The sequence below is a fragment of the Castor canadensis genome, chromosome 11, assembly GCF_047511655.1.
Source record: "Castor canadensis chromosome 11, mCasCan1.hap1v2, whole genome shotgun sequence".
NCBI classification, from domain to species: Eukaryota; Metazoa; Chordata; class Mammalia; order Rodentia; family Castoridae; genus Castor; species Castor canadensis.
In genome coordinates this window covers 33,576,575-33,603,340 of record NC_133396.1, presented here as the reverse complement: position 1 = coordinate 33,603,340, position 26,766 = coordinate 33,576,575, and the positions used below count along the sequence as shown (strand labels likewise).

The window sequence follows — 26,766 nt, the reverse complement described above, 5'->3', positions numbered from 1 at the left end:
GAATATAAGTTCGGGCTTTATACTTTCTAGTCATTTGACCACAGGCAAGTCAATTAATGTCTTGGTTTGCAAATAGGTGAAATGGAGACAATAATGTTTATCCTTCGGGATGATTTGTACAATTGTTTTAAATTTAAAAATTCTGCAAATAATGTGTTACTTTAGGGAGAACACAGCAAATGTTAACTCTGACTGCTTGGTGATGGGGTAGGAGGACTACCAGTGATAGTACAAGAGATTTTGGCCTTTATGCTGTGTAGTCCAAACTTTTGCCTTTCAACAAGATGTCAGAATGAGTGTAGTGGAAAGTCAGGCCATTATTGCTCTCTGGGTACAAACTTTTTCCAGACTCTGATAAAAACTATGAACTTTTTCCAGAAAACTCCCCACACAGAATTCTGAAGACTTCTCGAATCCCACTTCCAGACCTCAGTTTTAAGAATCTTAAACTATAAAAATCAATAAGCAAAAGTTATTTGAATAAAAATAATGCTAATTATGGTTACTTATACAAATAGCTTATATTTCCATGCCATGTGTATAATAACTGTTTTGCAAATAATCATGCCATATTAACTTAGGTATAAATTTGATTTGTTATAAAACTAGATTGCTAATATAGGCTCAACCTTTATCATTTGTTGTTCAAGTGTCACAGTGTTGTTTATTCACAGTTTTTAAAAATTTGTTTTTTTGAGACAGGCTGCTCAAACTCTATTTTTTTAATTTCAAGATACTTTATTTTCAAAACAGGTTACGACACTAAGTTTTTGACCCATTCTCCTAATGTACAAGTTACAAATGTTTGCTCAGCAGCTGAGAGCCACTCTTAGCAGCATGTTGGAAAAGTGAGTGAAAATCCATGTAAAACAAATACTTAGTTTCCATAGGAACACAGATAAGTGTGACCCCCCCATCTCCTAGCCTACTATTATTGCTGCATCTGTGCCAACCCTATTTTTACAAAGACATATCAAAACTAACAGTAATTAAGTTAAATGGTCTCCCCAAATCTTTTAACTCAAGCTATACTTGCAGTTAACAGCTACAAGAATGGTATCTACACAGAAGCACAGGCTAGTAGAAGAACAGGCTGCTGGGTGACGCTCCATCCTGCTTTCCTGAGCACGAGACATGAGCAGAATCAGGCTGCTCAAACTCTTGGTCTTACTCCCTTCATCTCTCCAGTGCTGGGATTACAAACCTGAGCCACCATACACCAACTAGTCACAACTTTAAAAAGAAAACTTGAAGTGATTGTTTCTTTCTTTCTTTCTTTCAAAGAAGTTAAATGCTCTGTCTCCATGGGTTTATAGACTAAAATAACTATTTCTCAGATTGGAAATTGCATGTTCTTATGGACTAAACAGGTAAGAGGCTATGAGTCAGGTTGGAAGGTATTGGGCTTCAAAAGACAGATGAACCTGTGTTAGAATTCCATTTTACTACAGTACAATCTTAGCAAGCCCTTTAACTTCTGGTCTTTATTAACTTCATCTGTTAAATGGGACTAAAAATCCCTACTTGAGGGGTTTTTGTGAGGATTAGGGACAATGCTAGTGACCAGGCTCTGTTTAGTCCTAAATAAAAGGTGTTACTTATTATGAGTCCTTGGTGTTACACAACTAGCAGCTAAGGTGCTCAGGGCTTCTAATGCCATACAATCAAACTGACATGAGATTTCTGAATTCAGGAGACAATTGCTTACTCTGTTGGGGGAGTAGCAGATGTCAGATGTTGACATTGCTAAGGTGCCAGAATTGCAGTTATATTGTTTCCTTCCTTTGATAGACCAATGAACCATGACTTCTGAATGTCACTTTGTTGGTTTTTCAGGGGACAGTGCAGAACGTAAACTGACTTAATAATCCAATACTAACATGCCCAGGGGAAGAACCAGTTCATAAAAACATCTTTTCCTTCCTCACTGCTGGCTTCTTTGTTTTTACTGTTGGTTTCCTTGTTTTTTTTCCCTCTGGCTCAGTGAATACCAACACGACAAGTAATAAACCTGACACATTTTTTTTTTCTTCCAAGAATATGCCTTCGTGTCTGCTTCACATAACCTTCCCTGACTTTTTTGAGAATAATGGGTGCATTTTTTCAAGTCACATTCACCGGTTTTCGGGCCAAGGTTTTCACGTGTTGGGTGGAAAGACAGTGTCTCATAGTGGAAAAAGCGGAGGGTGAGGACTCAGGTCACCTGGGTCTGGCCGCCATCACCCTTTCTGTGTCTGTATGAAGTGGGCTGATGGCTGTGCCTGTTTCCTCATTTGTACGGCGTGTCAGAGCTGGCCTCGGGTGTGAGGGAGCTTCGCTCACACGCGGTAAGCGAGGGTTTGGAGAACGCCTACTGCAGCGCACCTGAGCGCACTACGGCGCCGCCTGCAGGGCTGCACCTGCAAGGGACTGACTGCGGCGGAACTGCGGGTTGCGCGCGCAACGCCTCCGCAGCTCTTCCCAATCCAGCGTCTCGTTGCCAGGGAAACTAGAGGCGGCGCGCTTTCCGGCTCAGTCGCACGCTTCGCGGCTGTCATGGCGGAGACTGTGTGGAGCACGGACACCGGAGAGGCCGTGTATCGCTCCCGGGACCCTGTGCGCAACCTGCGCCTCCGGTAGTCGCACCACCCCGGCCCAGGGGCCCCATGATTTTATGCTGTCAGATACTTTTTTTCCCGAGCTTCCCACTTCCGCTTGCAAGCCCGGCTAGTTCTTTCTTCATCTGCGCACTTGCTCTACTACCAAGACCTTTCCCACTCGAAACCCCCAAGCATACCTTCTAAATCCACCCAAGTCTTTTCAAGTCCTTGTCGCTTCCAAATCCATCAGAGCCCTGTGTCCCCAACACACCCTCTAGCTTCTTGGTTGGGCCTCACACCCCACCCAACTTCTCTCATCCCAGCACCCCTTTGGCAGCTCCACCTCTGTGTTGTTTCCCTCATCACTGCTGTGTTCATCTCCTGATGTGTCCTGTAACCTGTATTTTGGGCTTCTCTTTTTTTTGACAGAGTTCATCTGCAAAGAATCACGTCAAGCAATTTCCTTCATTATCAGCCTGCTGTACAGCCTGGGAAGGACCTCATAGACTTGGCCACTTTTAGGCCTCACCCAACTCCCAGTGGGTGTTATGGTGGTGATGCAGCCCCTTGGGGTTTGAGAAAAGGTCTGGGGGCAGTAGAGGTATCACCTAAAACAAAGTAAATCAAGGTTTGTGGTCTTAAAAGAAACCCAAACCTTTTTGGAGAGGTGAAATGGAAGGTATAAAGAGGTAGATTTCCTTGTCGGATATCCCACAGATGTAAATGTTGGAGCTAGGATTCAAACCCAGCAGTCTTATCTACTACATCATATTGTGTATGAAAATTGAATAAGACATGATTTCTGCTATCAGGATACTGATCCAAATTGTGATTCAAATGTAAAATAACAAAGTACATATGTAAACACTTTTCAAAACAATTTTAAAATTGGAAACTACTTGAAAAAAATGTGCATATGAACATTACCTGTGTTCTTGTTATTTTCCTTTTCTGGGGAGCCAAAAGAGTGAGGAAGAGAGAACAGAGTTGCTTATGTTAGTTGCCAATCTTTCTGCTTTTTGGGGTTTCTCTTTCTATTCAGAAATATTCCTGGGCAAGAGGGTGGGCTGGTGGGGCATGAAGCATACATCTCTGAAAAAGGCAGACTCAGCCAGGAATGTATTAGATTTGATTTTTAAAAAAATCATTTGCCTTCCCTGTCCTCTCCTGATGCTTGGTCTCCTAAGTTATAATGTTTATGATTGTATTTATGACTTCAAGAATGGGAAAGATAAAAATGCCAGGGTTTTTATCTAGCAAATATAGATAGGATTGAGGAAGGGCTGGCTTTTCAGCCTATATCTGAAACTCAGTTCCTGATACTAAATTAGTTCAAATATTTCCTGAAAGGTGGGACTGCTTTTTATTTAAATTAGTGATTAAGACGTGTTTGGTTTTAATTTTGCCTACTGCTTATACTAACCAGATTGTATCCACAGCCTCTTTAGCCTGAAAGGCCATCTAGAGTGAATGCTTAATCACTGAACTCCAGTGGGTTTTCTAGCAAATATGAGAGTAGGGTCTTTGGAGATGGGCATGATAGTACATTCCTGTAATCCCAGCATTTAGAAGGCTGAGGTAGTAGGATCTTGAGTTTGAGGCCAGCCTGGGCTATGTAGCAAGACCCTTCTCAAAAACAAAACAAAACAAAACAAAAGAATAGGGATTTTGATTATAATCAACCACAGAGCATGAAGTAGTGCTGGTTTGATTCAAGTTTTGACTCACTCTACTGTGTTTGAAGGTGGACACCGCCCAGATGAAGATGAAGAAGAAGAGGTTGTGATTGGATGGCAGGAGAAGCTCTTTAGCCAGGTAAACCAGTATCTCTTGTCTGTTTGATCTACCTCCATCTACTCTACTTTTGCCTAGCTAACTGATTTCCAGAAATGTTGTGACAATTTATACTTTTCTTTATTTTGTGTACAGGGCAACATAACATAGTAACTGCCACTACTCAGTTTTATGATCCTGAGTAAGGCACTTTTCACCTGTGGGCTGTATATGCCATCCATTTGTCACAGCAGAGTTGGATTAGACAGTAACATTCTTGGATGCCCTGCCCTCCGTTATTTAAAAAAAATTAGAGTTGGTTGTGAAAACATATCAAATGGCAGATCGGTAGAAATGATTTGGTTAAATAGTTATAGGAAAAAAGTTTGATGTAGATGTGTTTCTTGACCTCAGTTTGAAGTAGATCTGTACCAAAATGAAGCAGCATGTCAAAGTCCTTTGGATTATCAGTACCGCCAAGAGATCCTGAAGTTGGAGAATTCTGGTGGCAGGAAGAACCGACGAATTTTTACCTACACGGACTCTGATAGATACACCAACTTGGAGGAGGTATTGTTCTTTCCGAGGCAACCCAGTATCCTTCTTTGACTCGTTGAAATACAGTGGGCACAGTCTGCAGGTGGTGTGACTGCTACACTCCTCTGCCTGATGGAGGATCTAGAGGAGCTGGCAGTGTGCAAACTGGTGGGTGGAATCTAGAACAATCTAGATAAAATTCAGCCAAAACTCTTGAGTTTTGAAAAGGAATAGTTAGTATAAACATGGGGAATGTCTGTGTCCTCAATATGCCTATACCAACTCGTGTTTCTTGATTTGTTTTACATTTTCTTCAGTGATAGTATGTGTTCTGTCTTCTTAGGGAGATTTTAAACACCTTGAGGGTAGAGCCTATGTTTGGGGGCGGGGAGTTTGGTCTATGGTCCTATAGATGTCTGGATGCTTTCTTTAGGAGAGTTATGGAATAGTATCAGATAAAATTTGGGTTATCAGTTTTGGAAAAGCAAATAAAAATATAGTTAGTGCTTTGTTACCCATGTGAGGATTTTCCACAAAGTACTTTTATTCCATTTGGCATTTTCCCAACTAACTAGCTAACTTTAATATCTACTAGGCAAACTAACCCAACTTTTTATTGGCATATGCTCGGAGAATGCAGACCGATTTTAATATTGGTATAGATAAGTAATTTCCAAAATCCTACAGTAAACCAAGACATGGTAGGAATTTTTTTTTTTCTTTTGAGGTACTGGAGTTTGAACTCAGGGCTTCATGCTTGCTAGACAGGTGCTCTACTGCTTTAGCCAAGCCTCTTGCCTATGAGTTGTTATTATTATTATTATTATTATAGAAATCTTTGTTGTATCACTGTTCCCCTCTATTAGCATGCGTAACTGTGAACGTGTACCTGTGAGGTTCAAGTCCAGGAGGAGGTCTCAAGAGAAAGACTTCCCTTCAGGTGCTTGGCCCCAAGTGGCTCTGACTAGATGGCTTTCAGTGGGTTGTTCTCTTTCCCCAGCACTGTCAGAAAATGACCACTGCAGCCAGCGAGGTACCATCATTTTTGGTTGAGCGAATGGCAAATGTCAGGCGGCGACGGCAGGATAGGAGAGGAATGTGAGTGCAAGTGTATGTGACAGGGTGGGGGCATAAGGGGTCTTTGTGGTCCTTTCCTGATGGTATACTCAGTATTTCCACTGACTCAAGCTTCCCGTTTTTCTATGGACTTGTACTGGGTTGTGCTTCCCTATGTTCCTCTTCAGATTCTTCAGGGGGTGCCAGGGAAGTGACCCCTTCTCTGGTCCCTCCCAGGGAGGGTGGCATCCTCAAGTCACGCATTATTACCTGGGAGCCTTCAGAAGAGTTTGTCAGGAACAACCATGTCATCAATACCCCTCTTCAGACAATGTACATCATGGCTGACCTGGGACCCTATGGAAAGTGAGTGAAGCTTCCTCTTCTGTCATTAACTGTCATCTTCCTGTTACTGTCACCTGGGGTATATGGAAGGGAAGGAGAGTCTTCTTTGTTGTACTCAGAAGAAATAATTTTATCACAATAGTTTTCACTATATCCTTTGTCCTCTTTCCTGAAGCTGGCTGACTACCTCTTCCTCTTTTCCTGGAGGTGGCACCAGTGATCCTGAACCTTGATGTTGATTTCCTGGTTCCTAGGCTTGGCTATAAGACGTCTGAACATGTGCTGTGTACTCTGAAGGTGGACAGCAATGGTGTGATCACAGTAAAACCTGACTTCACTGGTCTCAAAGGACCCTACAGGTGGGGAGAGGTGAAAAAAAAAGGGTGGCAGAGACTGGTATTCCTTCCCTGGCTTCCCTCCTTGTCCTTAGTTGAGCAGATTTCCAGAAAACCCTTTATCTATTCTCAAACTTTTAAATTCTCAGGCAATGGTTCATACTCTATTCTGGATCATAAGCCTTAGGAAACTGTCAGAAAATGTGCAGTTGAAAGGAATGTGCAATTTGAAAGGAATCACTTTAGCAGTGTAGTTAAGTGAAGAGGATTCTCTATGCTGCTGCTTGTACAGACTGACCAGAACAGGGGAGGTGAACTCAGCCAAGCTGAGTTGACTCTTCCTCATCTCTGTGTCTGAGATAACAGAACTGTAAGTTAGAAATTACCTGGACCAACTGTCCCTTTTCCTGGTAAGTGAACTTAGTGCCAAGGACGTCAGGTTTTAGGGTTTCACTATGGATTCAAGATGGAAATGGGCCCAGAATTTTCACTCTCTGAGTCTAGCCTGGTGCCCTTTCTGCTTTCCACTTTGTTTCCCTCTCCTGGTCATCATTTGGGCCAACTTCATCATAGTACACTTCAAGTGAGCTGTGTGGCCAGTGATAGTGAATCCCTGGGCAAGGTCTGGAGGGCTTCATCTCTTATCATCAGAGGTGGTCCTTTTGTGGCTTTGACCTTACAGAATTGAGACTGAGGGGGAGAAGCAGGAACTGTGGAAGTATACAATCGACAATGTGTCCTCCATCGCACAGCCAGTGGAGGAGGAACGGGAACGGCGTGTATTCAAGGATGTAAGAGCTGTTCTTTCCATGACCCAGGGGGAGGAGCCCCAGTGCCTGGAACTGAGGCCATGTCTGAGTTGGATGTTGATGGTTTCAAGGAAGAGTTTTGCCCTTCATAGCCCCTCCTCCAACCCAGGAAGCATAACTGACATAGCAGACAGAAGACTTTGATCCTGTTGCCACATAATAATAACAATGGCCATTTATTTGAGCCTTGACCATGCTCTGTGCCAAGCACTTCACATACATTTCATTTAGATCTTACAACAACCCTTTGAGGTGAGCACTTTTATTATTACCATTTTATAAATGAGAAAACTAAGACTGAGGAGCCAAGTAGACTCAGAGCTTGTGTTTATTGTCACAGGGTTAGAATTTAGTCCCAGACTAGCCAACTCCAGAGCCTCTGTGCTTCACTTTAAAATGTCAGTGACTGGGATGCTTAGGCCACCCACTCACACTGGCCTTTCCCATTACTGCCTCTTTTCTCCCTCCCATTCAAAACTGAATCCTGGTCTGGCTTGGGCTATATCTTAATGTTTGGTTTGGTTTGTTTCCTCAGCTTTATGTCCGACACAAGGAGTATCTCAGCAGCCTTGTGGGCACTGACTTTGAGATGGTGGGTAGCTTGGCTTCCTGCAGTGCTGTGAGCTGTGTTAGCCAAAGTGTTCTGACTGTGAACAAGTGATCATGTTCCTCTTAAAGGTCTCCAAGACATACCCTGCAGTGTAAAAAGGAAGTAAAAAAAAGTGATTTAAGACACTGAATATAGAACTTTAATGCATAAAAGGTTTGAAAGCATACAAACTAGAGATAATGTGGTATATGGGTATTGGGTGGTGAGAAGAATATATCAAGGACTTGTACCTCATGTTCCCCAAATTTAAGTGGTTTTGAATTTTTATCAGTAATGCATTCATGTTATTACTTTATAATTAATTTAAAAATGTATATAAAGATGAAAATATCTTCTTTACTCTTCATGTGGATAGTTTTCCAAAATGCTCCATAGAGTTGGAAGGGGTATCATATCTTCTTGTTTACAAAAACAATTTAAGTTAGTTATTCTGGGGTCCTGTTCTATGTCTTCCCTCATTCCAGGAGTTACATTTCTAGCTGTAAACAAAGATGGAACTACCCACTATTTTTCCCTATCTCTGTCTCTAAAAAATCAACTTGTATTATTTTCAAATTACATAAGCAACTGTCATGTTAAAAAGTTAGTTAAGACAGATATACAAATAATTTAAAAGGAAAACTCTTAGCTTTTTGACCTCAGCCATCTAAAGAGTCTCAGCTTCCATTGTACACCAGAGGTGCTCTAGTTGCTTCCTTTGGTAATTTCCCATACTGAATTGCCCTCCCTCTCTGCCATTTCAATTATGTGCTTTTCTCCTATGAAGTTTAAAAATGAAGGCCCCAGTTCTGTGGAGAAGTGTCAGGGTGGGAAGAAAATGTAGTAGTGTGGTCCAGGGTTCAGTGTCCAGTGTAGATCCTCTGTAGATTTGTGGGTAGTACTGGAGAACTGCTGATTCCCTCCAGGCCCTCTGATATTCTCCCACTTCTCTCTAACTTAGACTGTTCCAGGTGCCCTCCGGCTCTTCGTAAATGGAGAGGTAGGTAAGTATCTTACCAAACAGAGATCTCTTGATGCTTAGGTGACAATCTGATGAAGCTGTGAGTACTCTACTCTACTTTAAGTTACTCCATACTTTGGGTTGTATGAAGTACTTGGGAAACTTAGTGACGAGTCTTTTCTGGAAACACAGGATTTTGGGCCCTGAGAACACTTATTTCCAGAACATGTCCTGCCTCTCAGGATTGGGTTGGATGCTAAGGGTAATAGGAGAATAAACTAAAATAAACTAAATAACTAATAAACTAAAATAATTTCCTGGTTTTTTTCTTAGTTTCAGCCCAAGGCTATGAGTATGACAATCTCTACATCCACTTTTTTGTAGAATTGCCAACCATTAGTAAGTAATATCCGTATGTCTCTCCTTTTATACCTATCCTGATAGTTCTAGTGACATTTGTTCAGCTTCCTTCCCCATTCCCTCTGAAACCAGTACTATTCGTTTCAAGGTTATAGATCACTTTTATGTTGCCAAAGCCAGTGGTGACTTCTCTTCTTTTATATTACTTGACCTCTGTGAAGCATCTGACATAGTTCACTTTTCTTCATGTAACACAGCTCTTGACTTTGGGCTCCATACTCCTTTCTTCCATTTTATTGAGGGGTTTATCAGGCTCATCAGGTTCATCAGGCAGAATTCTGGGTGTATTTTTCCTCTTCTGTTGATCTTCAATTATGAGAGTATCCAAAGTGGAATCTAGGCCTCTGCTGCTCTCCATCCATAGTCTTCCTAGGCGATCACATCCATCCTGTGGTTCAAATTCCACTATGTGTTGCAGATTTCCAGATTCTTGTCTTTAGCCTTAACTTCTTCTTTAACTCCAGACTATATTCATGTACCTCTCATTTCTGTTTAACATTACCAAGAAGTAGTCTTGATTCTCTCCTCTTCCCTTAAACCTTCCCTTCTGATCTTCCCCATCTTAGCAAAATGGCAATGTCATCCACTTAGTTGCTGATTCCAAAAACCTAGGAGACATTGGCAGTCACTTACTTTCTCTAGCTCCGAATAACCAGTCAGTCCATCAGGTCTGTCAGCTGTCTTCAAAAACTGTCCTGTGGGGCAGAGTGGGTGGTGACGGAGCGGGTAGGGGCAGGGGGGAGAAATGACCCAAGTGTTGTATGCACATATGAATAATAAAACAATAAAAAAACCCAAAAAAACAAAAACTGTCCTGCATCTGTCTCTTCTGTCTATCATCCTGCATCTGTCTCTTCTGTCTATCATCCTACACCAAGCCGCCAGTGTCTCTTGCCTGAGCCAGTACATTCTGTTTCTGACTTATCCTCTGCTTCCCGCCTTGCCATTCATTTGCTATATATACCATAGCCACACTGAACTTTTAAAAATGCAAACCAGAGCTGAAATCCCAACAGCTTCTCCCCCACCTTAGAGTAAAATCCAGACCCTATCCATAAATGAACTGGCTCCTGCTTATTTCTCCTTACATTATTCCAGTTATTCTTCCTGTTCCTGCACATTGCCAGCTTCATTCTTACCTTGAGTCTTTTCAGGGCCATTTCTGTATCTGAAACCCTTTCTGCCTTATATTTTCATGGCTAGTTCTTCTTGAGCTTAGCTTTCATCCATGTCACACTTCTGAGAAACCTTTCACCCCCACTGTAAATGAGCCTCTTAAGTCAACCAGTGCCTTCACCCAGCTCTGTTTTCAGTGTAGCACTTATCACACCTGATAGCCTCTTGTAGGTATTGTCTGTCTCACCACTCACATGCAAACTAAAATATTAGCTCCATGACAGATCATTTCTACCTGGTCACCAAGATAGCCCAAGGCATACTAGCACATAGCAAACATTCAGCAAATGGAAAGTGAATGACATATTGTGTGACTTAGTGAATAAATAAATGGATTATGGAACTTTTGTCTTTTTCTCAGTGACTTGCTCTCTTCCCAGATGAACTTACTGTATCTGGTCTTTTGACTTTCAGACTGGTCAAGCCCAGCAGTCCAGCAGCTCTCAGGAGTAACACAGACCTGTGCTACCAAGTCCCTGGGAATGGTAAGGAGTATCAGAGAGGGTATCTGGAATGAACTAGCATATACTCCCAGGGTGGCTTTTGAAGCTTTATCAGGTCAACATGAGTGTACTCTGTGGAGGAGTCCTAGTTGGGCCTGACTCCTGTGTGGGCTCTGTAGGGCTTCCTGGGCCAAAGACCTCTCTTGATCTTTTTGAGAATGACAGCAGTTGTTTGTATTTGGCTGTCCCTTTGCCTCCCAGCCTCTTATTTCCTAGCAGGGTGAAAATTTTTCTTTTTCTTTTTTGAAGATGACCTTGTAATTGGTCACAAGGAGAACAATTTCCAGGTGAGGCCTTGTCCACCTTATAACACCAAGTATAAAGTGACACTCCTACTTTTTTAGGACAAGGTGGCTTACTTCTCCTACCCATTCACTTTTGAAGCCTTCTTTCTCCACGAGGATGAATCTGCTGGTAAGTAGCTCAGCAGTTGATCCTGGGCCTCAGTTCTCATCAGCCAGTGCCCCTTCTTGGCACAGGCTTCCTGTAACCAGGCTGTTTTCTCACTTGCTTCCAGATGCTCTCCTGGAGTGGCCTGTGCTCTACTGTGAGGTCCTCTCCCTGGACTTCTGGCAGAGGTATCGTGTGGAAGGCTATGGGGCTGTGGTGCTGCCTGCCACCCCAGGTAATCTCTTGTCCCTGACCTTCAGTTAGCTCATATGCCCTAAGTCCTAGAAGCAAGATTAATGCTCCCAGAAGATTGAAATTCTTCTGGTAAAAAGTAGGGATAATTAGGAATTCGGAGCATTTAACTCGGAAGATTCCTTGCTCCTTTGAGGAATTTCTCCTCCTCCGTTAGAGACAAGTAAGTGAAACTGGAACTAATATTCTGAAACTGAGCACCTGACACTCTCTGTTAGGTGCTCTGTATTCCACTGATTGGATGGATGACCTTGAGGGAGAAGCTGCATGGTAACAGGCTCTCAGCATATGTGTGTTGAATGAGTTGGCATTCATTTTGAAAAAAGGTGACGGTCTGTTACTTTGTGCCATGCCAGGCATTGTGCTAAATGCTTCTTAATTCTCCCAACCATTCTGTGAGGTGTAGGTGTTTCTTTAATTTCTATTTTACCAGGAAAAAGGAGAAGGAGACTTGTCTCAGGCACATAAGTGATTGCTGGCAGAGCTGAGATTTGAGGTTTTATCTGATTTCTGATTGATTTAAGGTACTCTTAATCAACATGTAACCTTCACCAGAGGTCAGGTGATCATCACACGGGGTGCTTTAGTGGCTTTGAGACCTGTGTCTTTTCTGGGGAGTCAGTATGAGGCCACATACCTTTTGTAGACCTGGCCCTCACCTTGTCTTCCCTTGCATAGGCTCTCATACCCTGACAGTCTCCACGTGGAGGCCTGTGGAGCTTAGCCCTGTGGCCGAGCTGAGGAGGTTCTTCGTTGGTGGTTCCCTGGAGCTGGAGGACTTCTCCTATGTGCGGATACCGGGAACCTTTAAGGTGACTTGTCTCTGTGGAAAATTCATGCTGAGAACTTATTTCCTGTTCTATTCTGTAGAAGGCAGGGTCTGGATTAAGGCCTATCCCTTAGTTGGCTGTCGCTTTAGTGCTACGTAGCTCCTTCTTTCCTAGAGCTCAAACTGGAAGTCATGGCAACATTTTGAATCAGGTACAAATATCTACACTGCTATCCTAGGAAGCCTCTGGGAAATAGTATACTTAGAGATTTTCTCCATCTCCACCAGAATAACAGACCTTGGTAATTGGATGTGGGGAGGATTTACAGGAAGCATGTAAACCTGCTTATTCTCAAACAAGGGTGGAGTGTTCCCTGAATTACATTTTGGAGCCTGGTGCTAGCCTTTTAGTGATTGGATGTGGGTGATAGAATGAGGTTTCCCTAAAAGAGCTGCTCTCCCCAAGAATGGGAATAAGAATGATAGTGAGGTCAGTATGGTGGCCTGCGTCTAGAAACTGATGCTGTCTCCACTGCGTGCTCCAGGGGGAGCGCCTGAGCCGCTTTGGACTCCACACAGAGACCACAGGCAGTGTCACCTTCCGCTTGCACTGTCTGCAGCAGTCCAGGTGAGTGACCTTGGCCCTCTACCTTGGGCTCCTTGTCCCTGGTGGCTTGAGAGCAGCCCTGACCATGTGGTAGGCTTCCCTTCAGGGCCTTCTTGGAATCAAGCTCACTCCGGAAAAGGATGCGGAGTGTGTTGGATCGTCTGGAAGGATTCAGTCAGCAGAGTTCCATTCACAATGTGCTTGGTAGGTCCCTCCTGCTCCCAGGTGGCCATCCAGGGCCATGTTCTTCTCTGTGCCATGGCAGCTGACTACATAGCTGCATCTCCCTCCTTACAGAGGCATTTCGTCGAGCCCGGCGCCGCATGCAGGAGGCCCGAGAAAGCCTCCCTCAGGACCTAGTGAGCCCCTCGGGAACCTTGGTTTCCTAGCTCTCTGCAGCCCTGCCCTGGTGATGTAAGAGGACAAGATGATGGCTATCTGGAGCTGGCATTCTCTCACCTCTTCATCTTTCTTATTAGAGACCACATTGTCCTGCTGAGAACCTGTCGAGCTGGAAAATTCCCAGGGCTGGCCCCTCTGCCTATCCATCAGCAGGGTATTCTTCCTGCCATGTGGAAGTAAAGCCAGAGACCCTGTGGGCCCATGTAGCCCCATCTTCATATTTCAGCTACTGTAAATGAACATCATAGACTGGAGGCATGGCTGAAATGGTAGAGTGCCTTCCAAACAAGCACAAGGCCGTGAGTTCAAACCCCAGTACTACCAATGGCATCGTAACAAGGCAGGCTTTTTTTAAATCTGAAACTAGTTTGGGGTGAGCTCAAAATTAGTTTTTCCTTGACACAGCCTCTTTTCTGGGTTGTCACAAAGTCTTAGTAGCTCAGGGCTGTAGGACTCTTCTGTTCCACAGTCTTAAAAAGGAAGCCTGCCTTCTTCCAAGAAAGGAGTAGGGTGAGAGAGATCTCAAGTCCCTGGCCCATTATTCTTACCTCCTCTTTCCAGGGCAGCCTTGTTCTACTGCTTGGGGCTTGCTGAGTTTGGGATATGACTTGTTTCTGGAATAAATGAAGATCAAAAGCAGTTCCCAGTCCTTTCTGCTGGCTGGGTGGTATCTTTTATTATGCTTTTTTTTTTTTTGCACATAAAAACTATTTATATTAATTGATGTTCTGTGGGCGGTTATTCTTCCTGATGTTAAGCCTTCCCCTTTTCTGCCTTTCCCTAATCTTAGCAGCACTCTTCGTCAACATCTGGGGTGTAGCATGGAACTGAGGCCACACCCTCCCCAGCCCAACACAGAAGCAGCAGCCCCTTGTCCTTAGCAGTGCTTTATTGGTAGAAGCAGAGTATGTTGCCCAGCCTGCAGGCTCAAAGGAGGATTGTGGAGTGGTAACATCTTTTGGGACTACATAGTCTCCCAGTTTGGAGTAGTGGTGGTGGTGGGGAACAGAAGAACGTGCTGGATACACTCTAGTTGATTTTTGCCAGAACCCCAAGACCTTATGGCTTTGCTCACAAGTCCTTGCACCCGGTGTTGATTTAAAACCTAATTCCTAAGAGGATTATAAGGTGGGTGAATCCATTGCTACTAGGAGCCCTATCACTTCCAGCCAATGAAGCCAACTCTTGAGCTGTAACCAGCAAAAGCACCAGCAGGAAATGGTTGCTCCACGGAAGAAAACAGCTTCCTGGTGTTCCCCTTTCCCTTATCTCCAAGGGTTGGGGGCTGGGCATAGAAACCTATAGAAACAGCAGACCTGGATAAGTGAGGAATTTTCTGGATAGCCAGAAATGAAACTGTTTTAGGGCATTAGTGATCAAACTGAGAATAGTTGAACACTCCTAATTGTCCCCTGAAGTCCCAGGCCCTGGTACTATCAGCCCAGAATCTAGCACATTGGCAGTCACTAGGAAAGAGTATCATGTCTCTAGTGACAAATTCTGTTGTCTCTGCTTAGAGACATAAGAGGACTCAGCCATCCACCCAGGGAAGAATGTGAGGGCCCGACCTAGCCCAGACCTTTCCTTACCTGCACAAGCCTCATTTCCCTAGCCAGGCTGATAGGTTCAACCTGGGAATACGCCTGCAGCTCACAAAACCCTGGGGGTAGATGTTGGCCCTAAAGATGTTCCTTGGAACGGTGGTGATACCAGTATTGTCACACACAATTCGAGACAAGGAAATCCGGTTCAGGGCCCTGCGTTGTCTCTTGGTGAAAACACCCCATTTCTGCCACCAAAACCTGCCAGGCAGTTAAGAGATGTGGGAGAAGGTTGAGGAGGAATTACCTTATGATGAGCACCTGCTGTGTGCCAGGTACTTTACATAAAGTATTTCATTCAATTTTCACAAACTTCCTGCAAGTTTTATAAAAGAAGAAACAGGTTCAGTGGGTAAATAAATTGCCCAGGATTAAAAATGCACCATAAACTTAAATGGGCAGGACTGGATTTGAAGCCATACAAATGCCACCTCCTAATAAGGAGTCAGGTCTTAGAACACAAGCTTCCTGGAGGGAAAGCAGGTTTAGCCTCTTTGCCTGTGTCTTCTGGGATCTGCTAGCCCAGAACAATGAGGCTGGCAAGTCTCTGGCCTACTTAAAAAGTCTCCAGCTCAGGCAATGTTAGTCTTTCCTGGGTTAGCATCTCTGTCCCCCAGAACCACTTTCCAGGGAGGAGCCTCCTGGTCTCAGGTCCAGTGACCTTGGGAGAAAGAAAACTAAAAAAAGGCACTTTTTTTTTCTACCTTTGGTGTTGCTGATTTTTAGGGTAGCATCACTTACCTGTCTCCATCTCTGGCTCTTCTAAACTGGTTCTCAAAAAGACAAGCCAGAAGAGGCCCCACTCGGGCTCCTGGCAGAAAGGGCTCTGCAATGGCCCCAATCCAGATGTCAATGTTGTCAGGTGTCCCATACAGATTCAGGAACTTCCTTGCCAAATTTTGGTTTTTCAGCACCTGACTGAGTTGTGCCAAGTTCCGGGGCTGGGAGAGCCCGCAGAAGTGCCTCCATGCGTTGTACCCTGCAGGAGAGGATAAGAAGCAGCTTCAATCTTGTCAATCTTCCATTAGTTTCTGCTCCTCTCCACAAGTCCTCCTGTCAGCATTGGATGTAACAAAATCTCTGCTTATCAAAGCACCAGATCTCTGTCTTCTAATCTAAAATGTGAGACCTGATACCAACCCTCCTTAAAGTGTTCCATGAAATAGAAAGGGAAGGAAAACTGCCTAATACATTTTATGAAGCCAGGCAAAGACTTATCCCAAAATCAGGCAAAGACACCTCCAAAAAGGAGAACTGTAGGCCAATTTCCTTAATGAACATTGATGCAAAAATCCTGAATAAAATAATGGCAAACCGAATTCAACAACACATCAAAAAGATCATTCACCACGACCAAGTAGGCTTCATCCCAGGAATGCAGGGGTGGTTCAACATACGAAAATCAATAAACGTAATAAACCACATTAACAGAAGCAAAGACAAAAACCACTTGATCATCTCAATAGATGCAGAAAAATCCTTTGATAAGATCCAACACCATTTCATGATAAAGGCTCTAAGAAAACTAGGAATAGAAGGAAAGTTCCTCAACATTATAAAAGCTATATATGACAAACCTACAGCCAGCATTATATTTAATGGAGAAAAACTGGAACCATTCCCTCTAAAATCAGGAACCAGACAAGGATGCCCACTATCTCCACTCTTATTCAACATAGTACTGGAGTTCCTAGCCAGAGCAATTAGGCAAGAAGAAGGAATAAAAGGGATAAAAATAGGTAAAGAAACTGTCAAAATATCCCTATTTGCAGATGATATGATCCTGTTCCTTAAAGACCCAAAAAACTCTACTCAGAAGCTTCTGGACACCATCAATAGCTATAGCAAGGTAGCAGGATATAAAATCAACATAGAAAAATCATTAGCATTTCTATACAGTGATAATGAACAACTGAAAAAGAATATATGAAAACAATTCCATTTACAATAGCCTCAAAAAAAGTCAAATACCTAGGTGTAAACTTAACAAAGGATGTGAACGACCTCTACAAGGAAAACTATAAATTTCTGAAGAAAGAGATTGAGGAAGACTATAGAAAGTAGAGAGATCGCCCATGCTCATGGATTGGTAGAATCAACATAGTAAAAATATCTATACTCCCAAAAGTAATCTACATGTTTAATGTAATTCCCATCAAAATTCCAATGACAGTCATTAAAGAGATTGAAAGATTTACCATTAAATTTATATGGAAACACAAGAGGCCACGAATAGCCAAGGCAATACTCAGTCAAAAGAACAATGCTGGAGGTATCACGATACCAGACTTCAAACTATATTACAAAGCAATAACAATAAAAACAGCATGGTACTGGCACAAAAACAGACATGAAGACCAGTGGAACAGAATAGAGGACCCAGATATGAAGCCACACAACTATAACCAGCTTGTCTTTGACAAAGGTGCTAAAAATATACGATGGAGAAATAGCAGCCTCTTCAACAAAAACTGCTGGGAAAACTGGTTAGCAGTCTGCAAAAAAATGAAACTAGATCCATGTATATCACCCTATACCAAGATTAACTCAAAATGGATCAAGGGTCTTAATATCAGACCCCAAACTCTTAAGTTGATACAAGAAAGAGTAGGAAATACTCTGGAGTTAGTAGGTATAGGTAAGAACTTTCTCAATGAAACCCCAGCAGCACAGCAACTAAGAGATAGCATAGATAAATGGGACCTCATAAAACTAAAAAGCTTCTGTTCATCAAAAGAAATGGTCTCTAAACTGAAGAGAACACCCACAGAGTGGGAGAAAATATTTGCCAATTATACATCAGACAAAGGACTGATAACCAGAATATACAGGGAACTTAAAAAACTAAATTCTCCCAAAACTAATGAACCAATAAAGAAATGGGCATGTGAACTAAACAGAACTTTCTCAAAAGAAGAAATTCAAATGGCCAGAAAACACATGAAAAAATGCTCACCATCTCTAGCAATAAAGGAAATGCAAATTAAAACCACACTAAGATTCCACGTCACCCCTGTTAGAATAGCCATCATCAGCAACACCACCAACAACAGGTGTTGGCGAGGATGCGGGGAAAAAGGAACCCTCTTACACTGTTGGTGGGAATGTAGACTAGTACAACCACTCTGGAAAAAAAATTTGGAGGCTACTTAAAAAGCTAGACATGGATCTACCATTTGATCCAGCAATACCACTCTTGGGGATATACCCAAAAGACTGTGACACAGGTTACTCCAGAGGCACCTGCACACCCATGTTTATTGCGGCACTATTCACAATAGCCAAGTTATGGAAACAGCCAAGATGCACCACCACTGACGAATGGATTAAGAAAATGTGGTATCTATACACAATGGAATTTTATGCAGCCATGAAGAAGAACGAAATGTTATCATTCGCTGGTAAATGGATGGAATTGGAGAACATCATTCTGAGTGAGGTTAGCCTGGCTCAAAAGACCAAAAATCGTATGTTCTCCCTCATATGTGGACATTAGATCAAGGGCAAACACAACAAGGGGATTGGACTATGAGCACATGATGAAAGCGAGAGCACACAAGGGAGGGGTGAGGATAGGTAAGACACCTAAAAAACTAGCTAGCATTTGTTGCCCTTAACGCAGAGAAACTAAAGCAGATACCTTAAAGCAACTGAGGCCAATAGGAAAAGGGGAACAGGTACTAGAGAAAAGGTTAGATCAAAAAGAATTAACCTAGAAGGTAACACCCACGCACAGGAAATCAATGTGAGTCAATGCCCTGTATAGCTATCCTTATCTCAACCAGCAAAACCCCTTGTTCCTTCCTATTACTGCTTATACTCTCTCTACAACAAAATTATAGATAAGGGCAAAATAGTTTCTGCTGGGTATTGAGGGGGGGGAGCGGGAGGGGGTGGAGTGGGTGGTAAGGGAGGGGGCGGGGGCAGTGGGGAGAAATGAACCAAGCCTTGTATGCACATATGAATAATAAAAGAAAAATGAACAAAAAAATCTACTGCTTTTTCTCTACTTGGAAAGTCCTGATCTTCCTTTTTTGCTCCTGTGCCTGAGTCCTGGTCCTGTGGTGAAACTAAAGCTGGAGACTTAATGGCAGATGGGACAGAGTTGATGGGATGGCAAACAACGGTCCCCAGGGGGCTTTGGCCCATCAACCTCAGCCTTGTGTGCTCTGCACCACTGCAAATCCTGTAGACAGTCTCTGTCAGAAACGAGGCCTCTCCAGGTCCTCTCTGAACACCTGGAGGAGCTCCAGTCTGAGTGACCCCCTAGGAGGACAAGCAGGTACCCCCTCACCTGGAAGGCCATGGTCACGGCTCCGTTGCATGTTGAGAGCTGCCAAGTCCAGTCCAATTCTTTTCACTTGCTGAAATAGCTGGTCCCGGAGCTCATCCACCAACATGGAATCTTGACGGTTCAACTTGGCAGGGGTGGCCATAAGGCCTCGGAGGATGGGGTCAATGCCACCTGGTGATGGGGAATGAGAGGAGCATTGATTGGGCCCACTTTTGGGAAGCTCTTTGGGTCATTCCATGATACCAAACTAGCTCAGAGCTGGACAAGCTAGTCACTTACATTCTCTAATGTTTTTCAGGACACAGAGGCCTGGGTAGACATGAGGAGCCTGGAGCTTGGAGGGAAGGGGGTCACCCCACTTCTTAAAGATGGAGTGGGAGACTGGCAGAGTGGCTCAAGTGGTAGAGCACCTGCCTAGCAAGCACAAGGCCCTGAGTTCAACCCCCTAGTACTGCAAAAAAATGAAATAAAAAAATAAGAAAAAGAAAAAAGTGGAAGGTGCGCTCCTTGCAGTCCCATAGCACACCACTCTGACATCATTCTTATCCATCTTAGAAATTCCCACATCCCCAGGGTATGGAGGCCCATGCCAGAGGGTCTTGCTGGCCCTGCCTTCTTTTTGCTATCCTGGGCAGGCTTTAGCAGTGGCTTGGGCAGCAGCCTGGCCTCCAAGCAGCAAGCTGAGCCCACCCGGGGAAAGGAGTGCTTGCCACTCTCACCCCCCTTAGCCTCTGGAAAACCTGATCACCTTCATGCACAACGCGCCAGCTAGCAAAGAAGACGGTGCTAAGCAGAGTGTGGGAATTGGGTGCTGAGGCCCGGTATTGGCTGTCCAAGCGGAACATGAAGGGCTGTAGCATGGTGTGGCCGAAGCGGAAGGCCAGGGTGAAGACATTGGCCACACGTGGGTCCACATTGGAGCAGTAACCCCTGTATGGCCCCAGGGTTCTTCTGGCCCGGGCCTTGCCCAGAACCAGGGGCAGAAAGTCTCGGTAGGTGATGATCTGGGTAAGAAGACACAGAAGGAACATTGCCTGAGCAGTTGCCCAGCCCACCCTCACTTCCTGACAGACTCATGCTTTTCAAAGCGCTGCTCAACATAGTTAAGTACTTACTGTCATCATGTCAAATATGATAATTTCCCCATTAGAGAATGAAATACTGAAGTCCAGACAGTTCGAGTGTCATGGGTAAGGTCAAAGTGAGTTAGTGGCAGAACCAGGAATAGAGGTACACTCCCAATCACCCAGACTCTGCTGGCTTGAGGCACATTACATACCCTAAGGAAGGCGGGAACCACTCCCTTAAATCGCTCCTCAGGCCAGGTAGTCTTCTGGGGCATCCTGGGACCCAGGGCTCCCTACCTGGACCATGGCCCCCACAATCTTCCGGGCCTCGTTGTAGAGCTTGTCTCCACTCCAGTGGGGATTCAGTCGTCTTAGCTCCATGGCCAGTCGGTTGTGTTCTCGCACAAAGAGGGTATGCATGGCCGCCAGTTTGGGGGTTTCACTTGCGCGGGAGTCACCTTGAAATCCCAAGTTCAGAGTTGCCACAGCCCTTCCCAGAGAGTTTCTGAGAGGGCAGGCTGAGGTCTGAGGCCTGGAGAGATGGTGTGGGCCAAACTTGGCCCTCACGGCACCTCTGTCTCCTCGGTAATAGCACTGACCACCACCCTCCTTCCCAGCACCACAGCCCAGTGAGGTCTTGGGTCCCTAAGTGGCTGGAACAGTTGAGGTTAGGTGGAAAGCACAGGACAACTGCTGATCTCAGGCAGGTAAATCTTTGCCTAATGACTGCACTCTACAAGATGACTAGATCCACAACCCCAACCAGCTAGCATGGGGGGACCTGAATGCATTTTGAGAACTTTGACTTTGGAATTGCACGCCCACCTATTTGTATCTATCGGCATGTTCTTTCCCATGGGATGTATCTTTTCCCATCTTTGCACTTGGTGTCATGCTGCTCTCCCCAGGGAGCCAGAAGGAAAGAGAAAGAGGAGGGTTTGGCCTGTAATTCCAGCTACTTGGGAGACAGAGATCAAAAAGGATGATGGTCAGAGGCCTGCCCAGGCAAAAAACATGAGACCCTATCTAAAAAATAACCTAAAACAGAAAGGGGATGGGGGGTATGACTCAAGTGGTGGAGTGCCTGCCTAGCAAATGTGATGCCCTGAGTTCAAACCCCAGTACTGTTAAAAAAAAAAAAAAGTCAAACAGAGCTCCATTCCTGTACCCAGGCCTTCTATAGATAGGCAAGGAAAGTCACCTGCTGACTTCTCACCAAACCCTTTTGCAAAGGTCTTGTTTAGATTATGCTTCAGAAGATCTCTCATGAAGGAGCATGCTGCTCTTCCCAGGACACAAAGATGTACAATCCTTGCAAAGTGAGGCTGGAGCCACTTAGCCTAAGGAGAGTGGGGAATGTAGCAGACAGTAGAGACAGGGGAACCACACTGACTGTCCCCATAGGGTTTCTGCCATTTGAAACTGTGCTTTTGAGCACATTACTTATTTTCCCTGAGTCTCAGCTTCTCATCTGTAAAACAAGAGTAGCAGTGATTCCCACCTTTCAGGGCTGCTGTGAAGTTTAGGGATGACCCCTTTAAATATTTTAAACAACCTGAAATGATTATCATTATATCCACACACATGGGGCCAAAGATTCTGAGGACAGTTCAAATTATGAATCCAGAAGAAGGTACCAGATGACAGTGTCTCGCAAGAGTGGGATGGGAAACAAAATATAGCCTAGAGAAGAGAAGAAACAGGTGCATGTAACAGCTACTTTTAGGCAATTAAAGCGTTATTGCTGTGTGAAAGAGAGACTTTTCTCTGAGGTTCCAGAAGCATGATAAGAGCAACAGGTATATATGCTAGTCAGCATTGCTGCCTGGGATAGGCTGGAGTGCCATTCTGGTGGATAGACCCTCATCACTGGAGATGGCCCAGCAAGGATCTCTGGTCACACACAGGGGATTGACAAAGGGACTCCTTCCAATTTACTGATTCTCTGGTGAGTATGTGCAGATCTGCGCCTGTGTTGTGCCTCATACTGAGGTCCCAAACCATGTCCCGTGCCACACATCCCACCATGGCCCCCAGTCCTGGGAAAACACCACCTTTCCCCAAGTCTGACCTGCCAGGAAGCAGGGGATGCTTGCAGAGCGGTTGGTGAGGAGACAGGGGTCATCGTGCATGTTGATGAAGGGCATCAGGGCCCTGCCGTTGTCATGGAAGCGCTGGTTGATGGCCAGCAGCCCTAGGTAGTTGGTCTGGTTGCGGAGTCTCAGGGCGAGGTTGACCTCGCTGCCATACACCATGCTGGCATCCAAGAAGGATGTAAGTGCATTGATCTGGTTGCGGACTTTGTTCCTGTTTTGGGGGCATGAGGGTGCTGAGCGGAAGAAGGGGATGCAGTCACGCCGGTCCTTGATGCGGGGGTCATTGGGCGGTATCTGAGGTGAAAAAGAGTCAATGATACTGGGGACCCTTAATAGCAGGCTTACTCCTCTTTGCCATCCCACAGTTCCCTCAAGACCTTTGCTCAAAACTCCCCTCCTTCAGGAAACCCTCTGTGACTCACCCAGACTCACTCTTTCACTCTGAGCTCCCTTAGCACTTTTGAAAACTTAAAAACGCATGAGGCTTTTGCAACAATTTAAAGTCTCATCTTCAGGAGACTGAGCCTCTGAGAGCAGAAGTGACAAGTAGTTGGTGGGAGAGGGGGGGTTTGAATTTACTTCTGGCATTTAGTCTTCCATTTACTTTGACAGACATTTCCTAGGCTTCTATCTTGCTGGGGGTTTTGGAGACTATGAAAGTCCAAGAGCTCAGTACAGGTTGCAGGAAGCTAGCAATGCTTCTGTAAAGATGTGTATGTGTGCATGCATGCACACACAGTTAAGTAATCTTAAATGGAGGTGGCATTTGCTGTGTGTGCTATAAAAGCCAAATGCTAAAAGTGTGCTAGGAAGACCTGGAAAGGCTCTGGCGAGGAAGTGCCCCTGCCCTAGGCTGAAGGAAGGGATAAGGTGGCAACAGGGAGGGCCTGGCGGGACCTCACGTGTCATCCCTCCTGAATGTCACTCCACCTATTGTGGATGAATGAACGAGTGTGTGTATGTGCAAGAGTGTATGCAGGCATGCTCCCTTCATCCCCAGCAGAGACTCTGCTCCCTTTTCTTGTCTAGTGTCCCACAGCATCCTCGCCTTCTAGCCTGAAAGAAAGGGCCCTGCTCACAACCCAAACCAGGTTCAGCAACAGTTGCAGGGCACTCGAACCATTCCAAGGAGAGCAGGGCAGTTGCTGAGACCCTAAAGGTTTCCAAAAGTAAGGGCCCAGAGGCCTCCTCTGTTGGAATCAGACTCATGGGTCAAGGCCTGTCTCCTCAGCTTCCCTCTCCATGAAGCTCCAATGGAACCTCTGGCAGACTGTCTAACTCCCACCCCTCAAACATGCACAGGCAGGAGTGTCTATGCCTGGCCCTGGATTATACTCCAACTCTACAGACAGGTCCTTTGGGCTTCCAGATTGCCACCTTAACCCTCTGCTTGGGGCAGAGTCCAGGAGCCTGGGAGATTGACTGAGGGTGGGGTACCTTGATGGGGAAGCAAGGGGGCAGCTGAGCACAGGTCTTCTCACAGTCCACGCCTGCAGTGAAGGTCACTCTGGCTGGAGACTCTGGGGAGAAGTCCAGGTCATGGTCAATGAACTGGCCCCACTGCATGAACATGAGGGACCGGCCCCAGTCGGATGCCAGCCTCTTCCTGGGGAAGCGTACAATCTGGTTGGATACAGCCCGGACCTGGAGGGGAAATAAGGTCAACACGGGGCCTGGGCTCGTGATCCTAGCCAAGTGCTGGCCAACCTAAGACCCAAGGGGCAGACCTTCCTTGCTGGAGTTGATGGAGTCTTTCCTTCTCTTCTGCCCTTCCTCCCCTTTCCTCCCTTGTCCCTGGAGATGGAACCCCCTCCTGTTGTGTTTGCCATTCCTTCAAGGATGGTCTCTAGCCTGGCCTGAGGAGTCCAGAAATACAAAGAAGGATTGGGGCCAGATGGCTGGCTCAGAATCCACCCATGCCTGACTCTTCCAGACAGGCAAATATATCCAAATGATAGATCACATTATAGACTGATAGATGATCAAACTAATTCATAGGTGCATGAACTAGTTGCAAAATGATGGCTAATAAATAGAGAATTGTCTAGAAAGATGGGAAGATCAATAGAAGAAAAATTAACAAATAATAGTTCTAGGTGGGTAGATGATAGATTATCATATTGACATATCAATAGAAAATTGATAATGTGAAATAGTGCAGATAGATAGATACAGCCAGATTAAGGTATATAGCCTTTATATTCAGTTGACACTAATTCTCTCTCACACACACACAAAAGAAACACAACCTAATACTGTAATGACTAGCATTAAGAGATCAAGTCCTCTGGGCATGATGGTATACACCTATAATCCCAGCATTCTGGAGGCTAGGGCAAGAGGATCTTAACTCCAAGGCCAGCTTGCACTACACAGCAAGCTCAAGGCCAGTGTGGGCTATATATTGAGACCCTGCCTTAAAAAAAAGAGATATCATGTTCTATATATTGCTATTTATTATATCAAGGACTTCCATAGTCACACTAGCTCTTTTTCTGTCATTTTTACAGATGAAGAAACTGAGACTCAGAAAGTGGTGTTTTTTTGTTCAGAGTCACCCAGCTGGTCAGTGGGAGAGTCTGGTTTTGAGTCTTGTCTGGCTAACTCTGTGCTGTGTTTTACTCCCTGTATTTAAAAGAGATCAAGCCTCCTCCAGACCCTCTACTGTGACTCACAAGAGGGAGGAGGAAGCCATTGCGCCTCTTGCCGGGGGTCCAGCCGAAGGGGAGTGATACTCTGTCCTCATACTCAGCTGGCAGCCAGCGGGCCAGTGCCTGGTTGGAAGCTCCCAGCCAGGGTCTCTTCCTGCAGCAGTAATGGGTTAGAGTCAGCAGGGCTCAGGGCCTTTTCTGCTATGGGAGGGAGGGGGTAAGAGGGAAGGAAGGGCCCTGGGTCAGATGCAGTCTCCAGCACCCACTTGTTGTTGCATCTCCCAGTGATGGTGCGGTACTTGTTGCTGCATCTCTCAGCCTGGTCCTCAAATGCACAACCACTGGCCTGGGATAGCAGGTGCAACTGGGGTTCTGTGAGCACATCTGGGGGGCAGAGGAGTAGGGTTCTGAGTCCAGGGTCCTGGCTCCTTCCTGGGCTGGCTTTAACATACCTTTATCCTCTTCTCTCCTGGCACCAAGACCTCCCACAACTGGTTTCCTTCCACTTCCAGGCCAAGGCAAGCCCTGGGTCAATAGGGAGCATAGTACCAGTGACATTGAAGGGTCTGGATCCTTGTGGGTGTAGCTTCTTTTCCAGTAGCCCTAAGGCCACATGCATATAATCTGCAGCCCGAACAACTATCTTGGTGGTTGCTGTTGGCTGCTTGAAGTAGGCCAGGAGGTCCATGGGGCTGGCCAAGCCGTTGCGAAGGTGCTGCTTGATGCTGCCCCAAAGAGGAAAAGGAGGCTGGAGGAAGGTGCAGAGTCACCAGCAGAACCCCAGCCCAGTGGGGGCGGGGGCAACTGAGGATAGAGAAAGGGGTTTTCTCTACCAACAGTGGTACCCAGGGGTGGGTGTTGGATGAGAGGACCTTGGCTAGAGCCCACCTTCCCATGGGCCCTCCCAGATCTGCACATTCCCAGCCCCAGCCCCACCTCTTCTGAGTCCGATTGTAAGCAGTATCCACCAGCAACTTGGCTTCTGCTATGCAGTCCTGAAGGACTGAGGTCTCCACTGGCTCAGATGAGGCTGTTCAAAGGGATGGGGACTCAGCATCCAGGGAGCCACCCCCCAGACCCAAGTCCTCCCCACCTATTGCCCTTCCCTTGGACCGACCTTCTTCCTTAGCTGTCCAGGTGCTATTACCTGGGATAGTGCCCTCACAGGGCTGGATGAGGATGAATGTTGCTAGGACCCCTGCCAGAGCCAGGAGTAGCTGCATCTTGCAGGGAGACCAGCCACAGCTGGGTGAGCAAGTGACAGCCACAGCCTCCACAAGAGCGTCCCCTCTCTCTTCTCACTAGGACAACTCCAGCTGACCTCTCACCTCCTCTTGCTCTTATCTGGAAGTAGCTGGAAAGGGACTTTTATAGCCCATCCTGGGGTTGGGGAGGGCAGCTCTCAGCCCCAGAAACCCAGCCCCTTAGGCAGAGCTCTGGAACCTCCCTCTGGTTTTCAGTGGAGCAGAGACTGAAACACCCAGTTCATCCTACCCCTCCCTCCTACTCTGCCCGACCCCCACCCTACACCCCTGCTCCATCCCAACCCTTTAC

General features: G+C 45.4%; 2 protein-coding genes across 5 annotated transcripts; one reads left to right on the top strand and one right to left on the bottom strand.

Moving 5' to 3' along the window:
• Positions 1-2,501: 2,501 nt before the first annotated feature.
• Positions 2,502-14,436, top strand: Mks1 (MKS transition zone complex subunit 1). Of its 4 annotated transcripts, none has more exons than XM_020185307.2 (18): positions 2,502-2,615; positions 3,009-3,118; positions 4,324-4,394; positions 4,767-4,922; positions 5,890-5,987; positions 6,183-6,311; positions 6,545-6,649; positions 7,308-7,416; positions 7,970-8,026; positions 8,985-9,027; positions 9,318-9,383; positions 10,995-11,065; positions 11,428-11,497; positions 11,601-11,708; positions 12,404-12,537; positions 13,040-13,122; positions 13,208-13,305; positions 13,399-14,436. In XM_020185307.2, the coding sequence occupies exons 1-18, from the start codon at positions 2,536-2,538 to the stop codon at positions 13,488-13,490; spliced, it is 1,680 nt and encodes a 559-aa protein (XP_020040896.1). In that variant the 5' UTR covers positions 2,502-2,535; the 3' UTR covers positions 13,491-14,436. The 4 variants fall into 4 exon arrangements, with proteins under 4 accessions (XP_020040896.1, XP_073902267.1, XP_073902269.1 ...); XM_074046166.1 differs by having other exon boundaries at positions 13,196-13,305; XM_074046168.1 differs by lacking the exon at positions 6,183-6,311 and having other exon boundaries at positions 13,196-13,305.
• On the bottom strand, positions 14,381-26,538 carry Epx (eosinophil peroxidase). Its single transcript, XM_020185305.2, has 13 exons — positions 26,360-26,538; positions 26,149-26,242; positions 25,762-25,937; positions 25,479-25,596; positions 25,237-25,366; positions 23,999-24,205; positions 22,537-22,855; positions 20,763-20,923; positions 20,147-20,402; positions 19,399-19,569; positions 15,846-16,083; positions 15,093-15,305; positions 14,381-14,802 (listed from the first exon to the last, which is right to left on the bottom strand). The coding sequence occupies exons 1-12, from the start codon at positions 26,433-26,435 to the stop codon at positions 15,104-15,106; spliced, it is 2,148 nt and encodes a 715-aa protein (XP_020040894.2). The 5' UTR covers positions 26,436-26,538; the 3' UTR covers positions 14,381-14,802; positions 15,093-15,103.
• Positions 26,539-26,766: the final 228 nt, after the last annotated feature.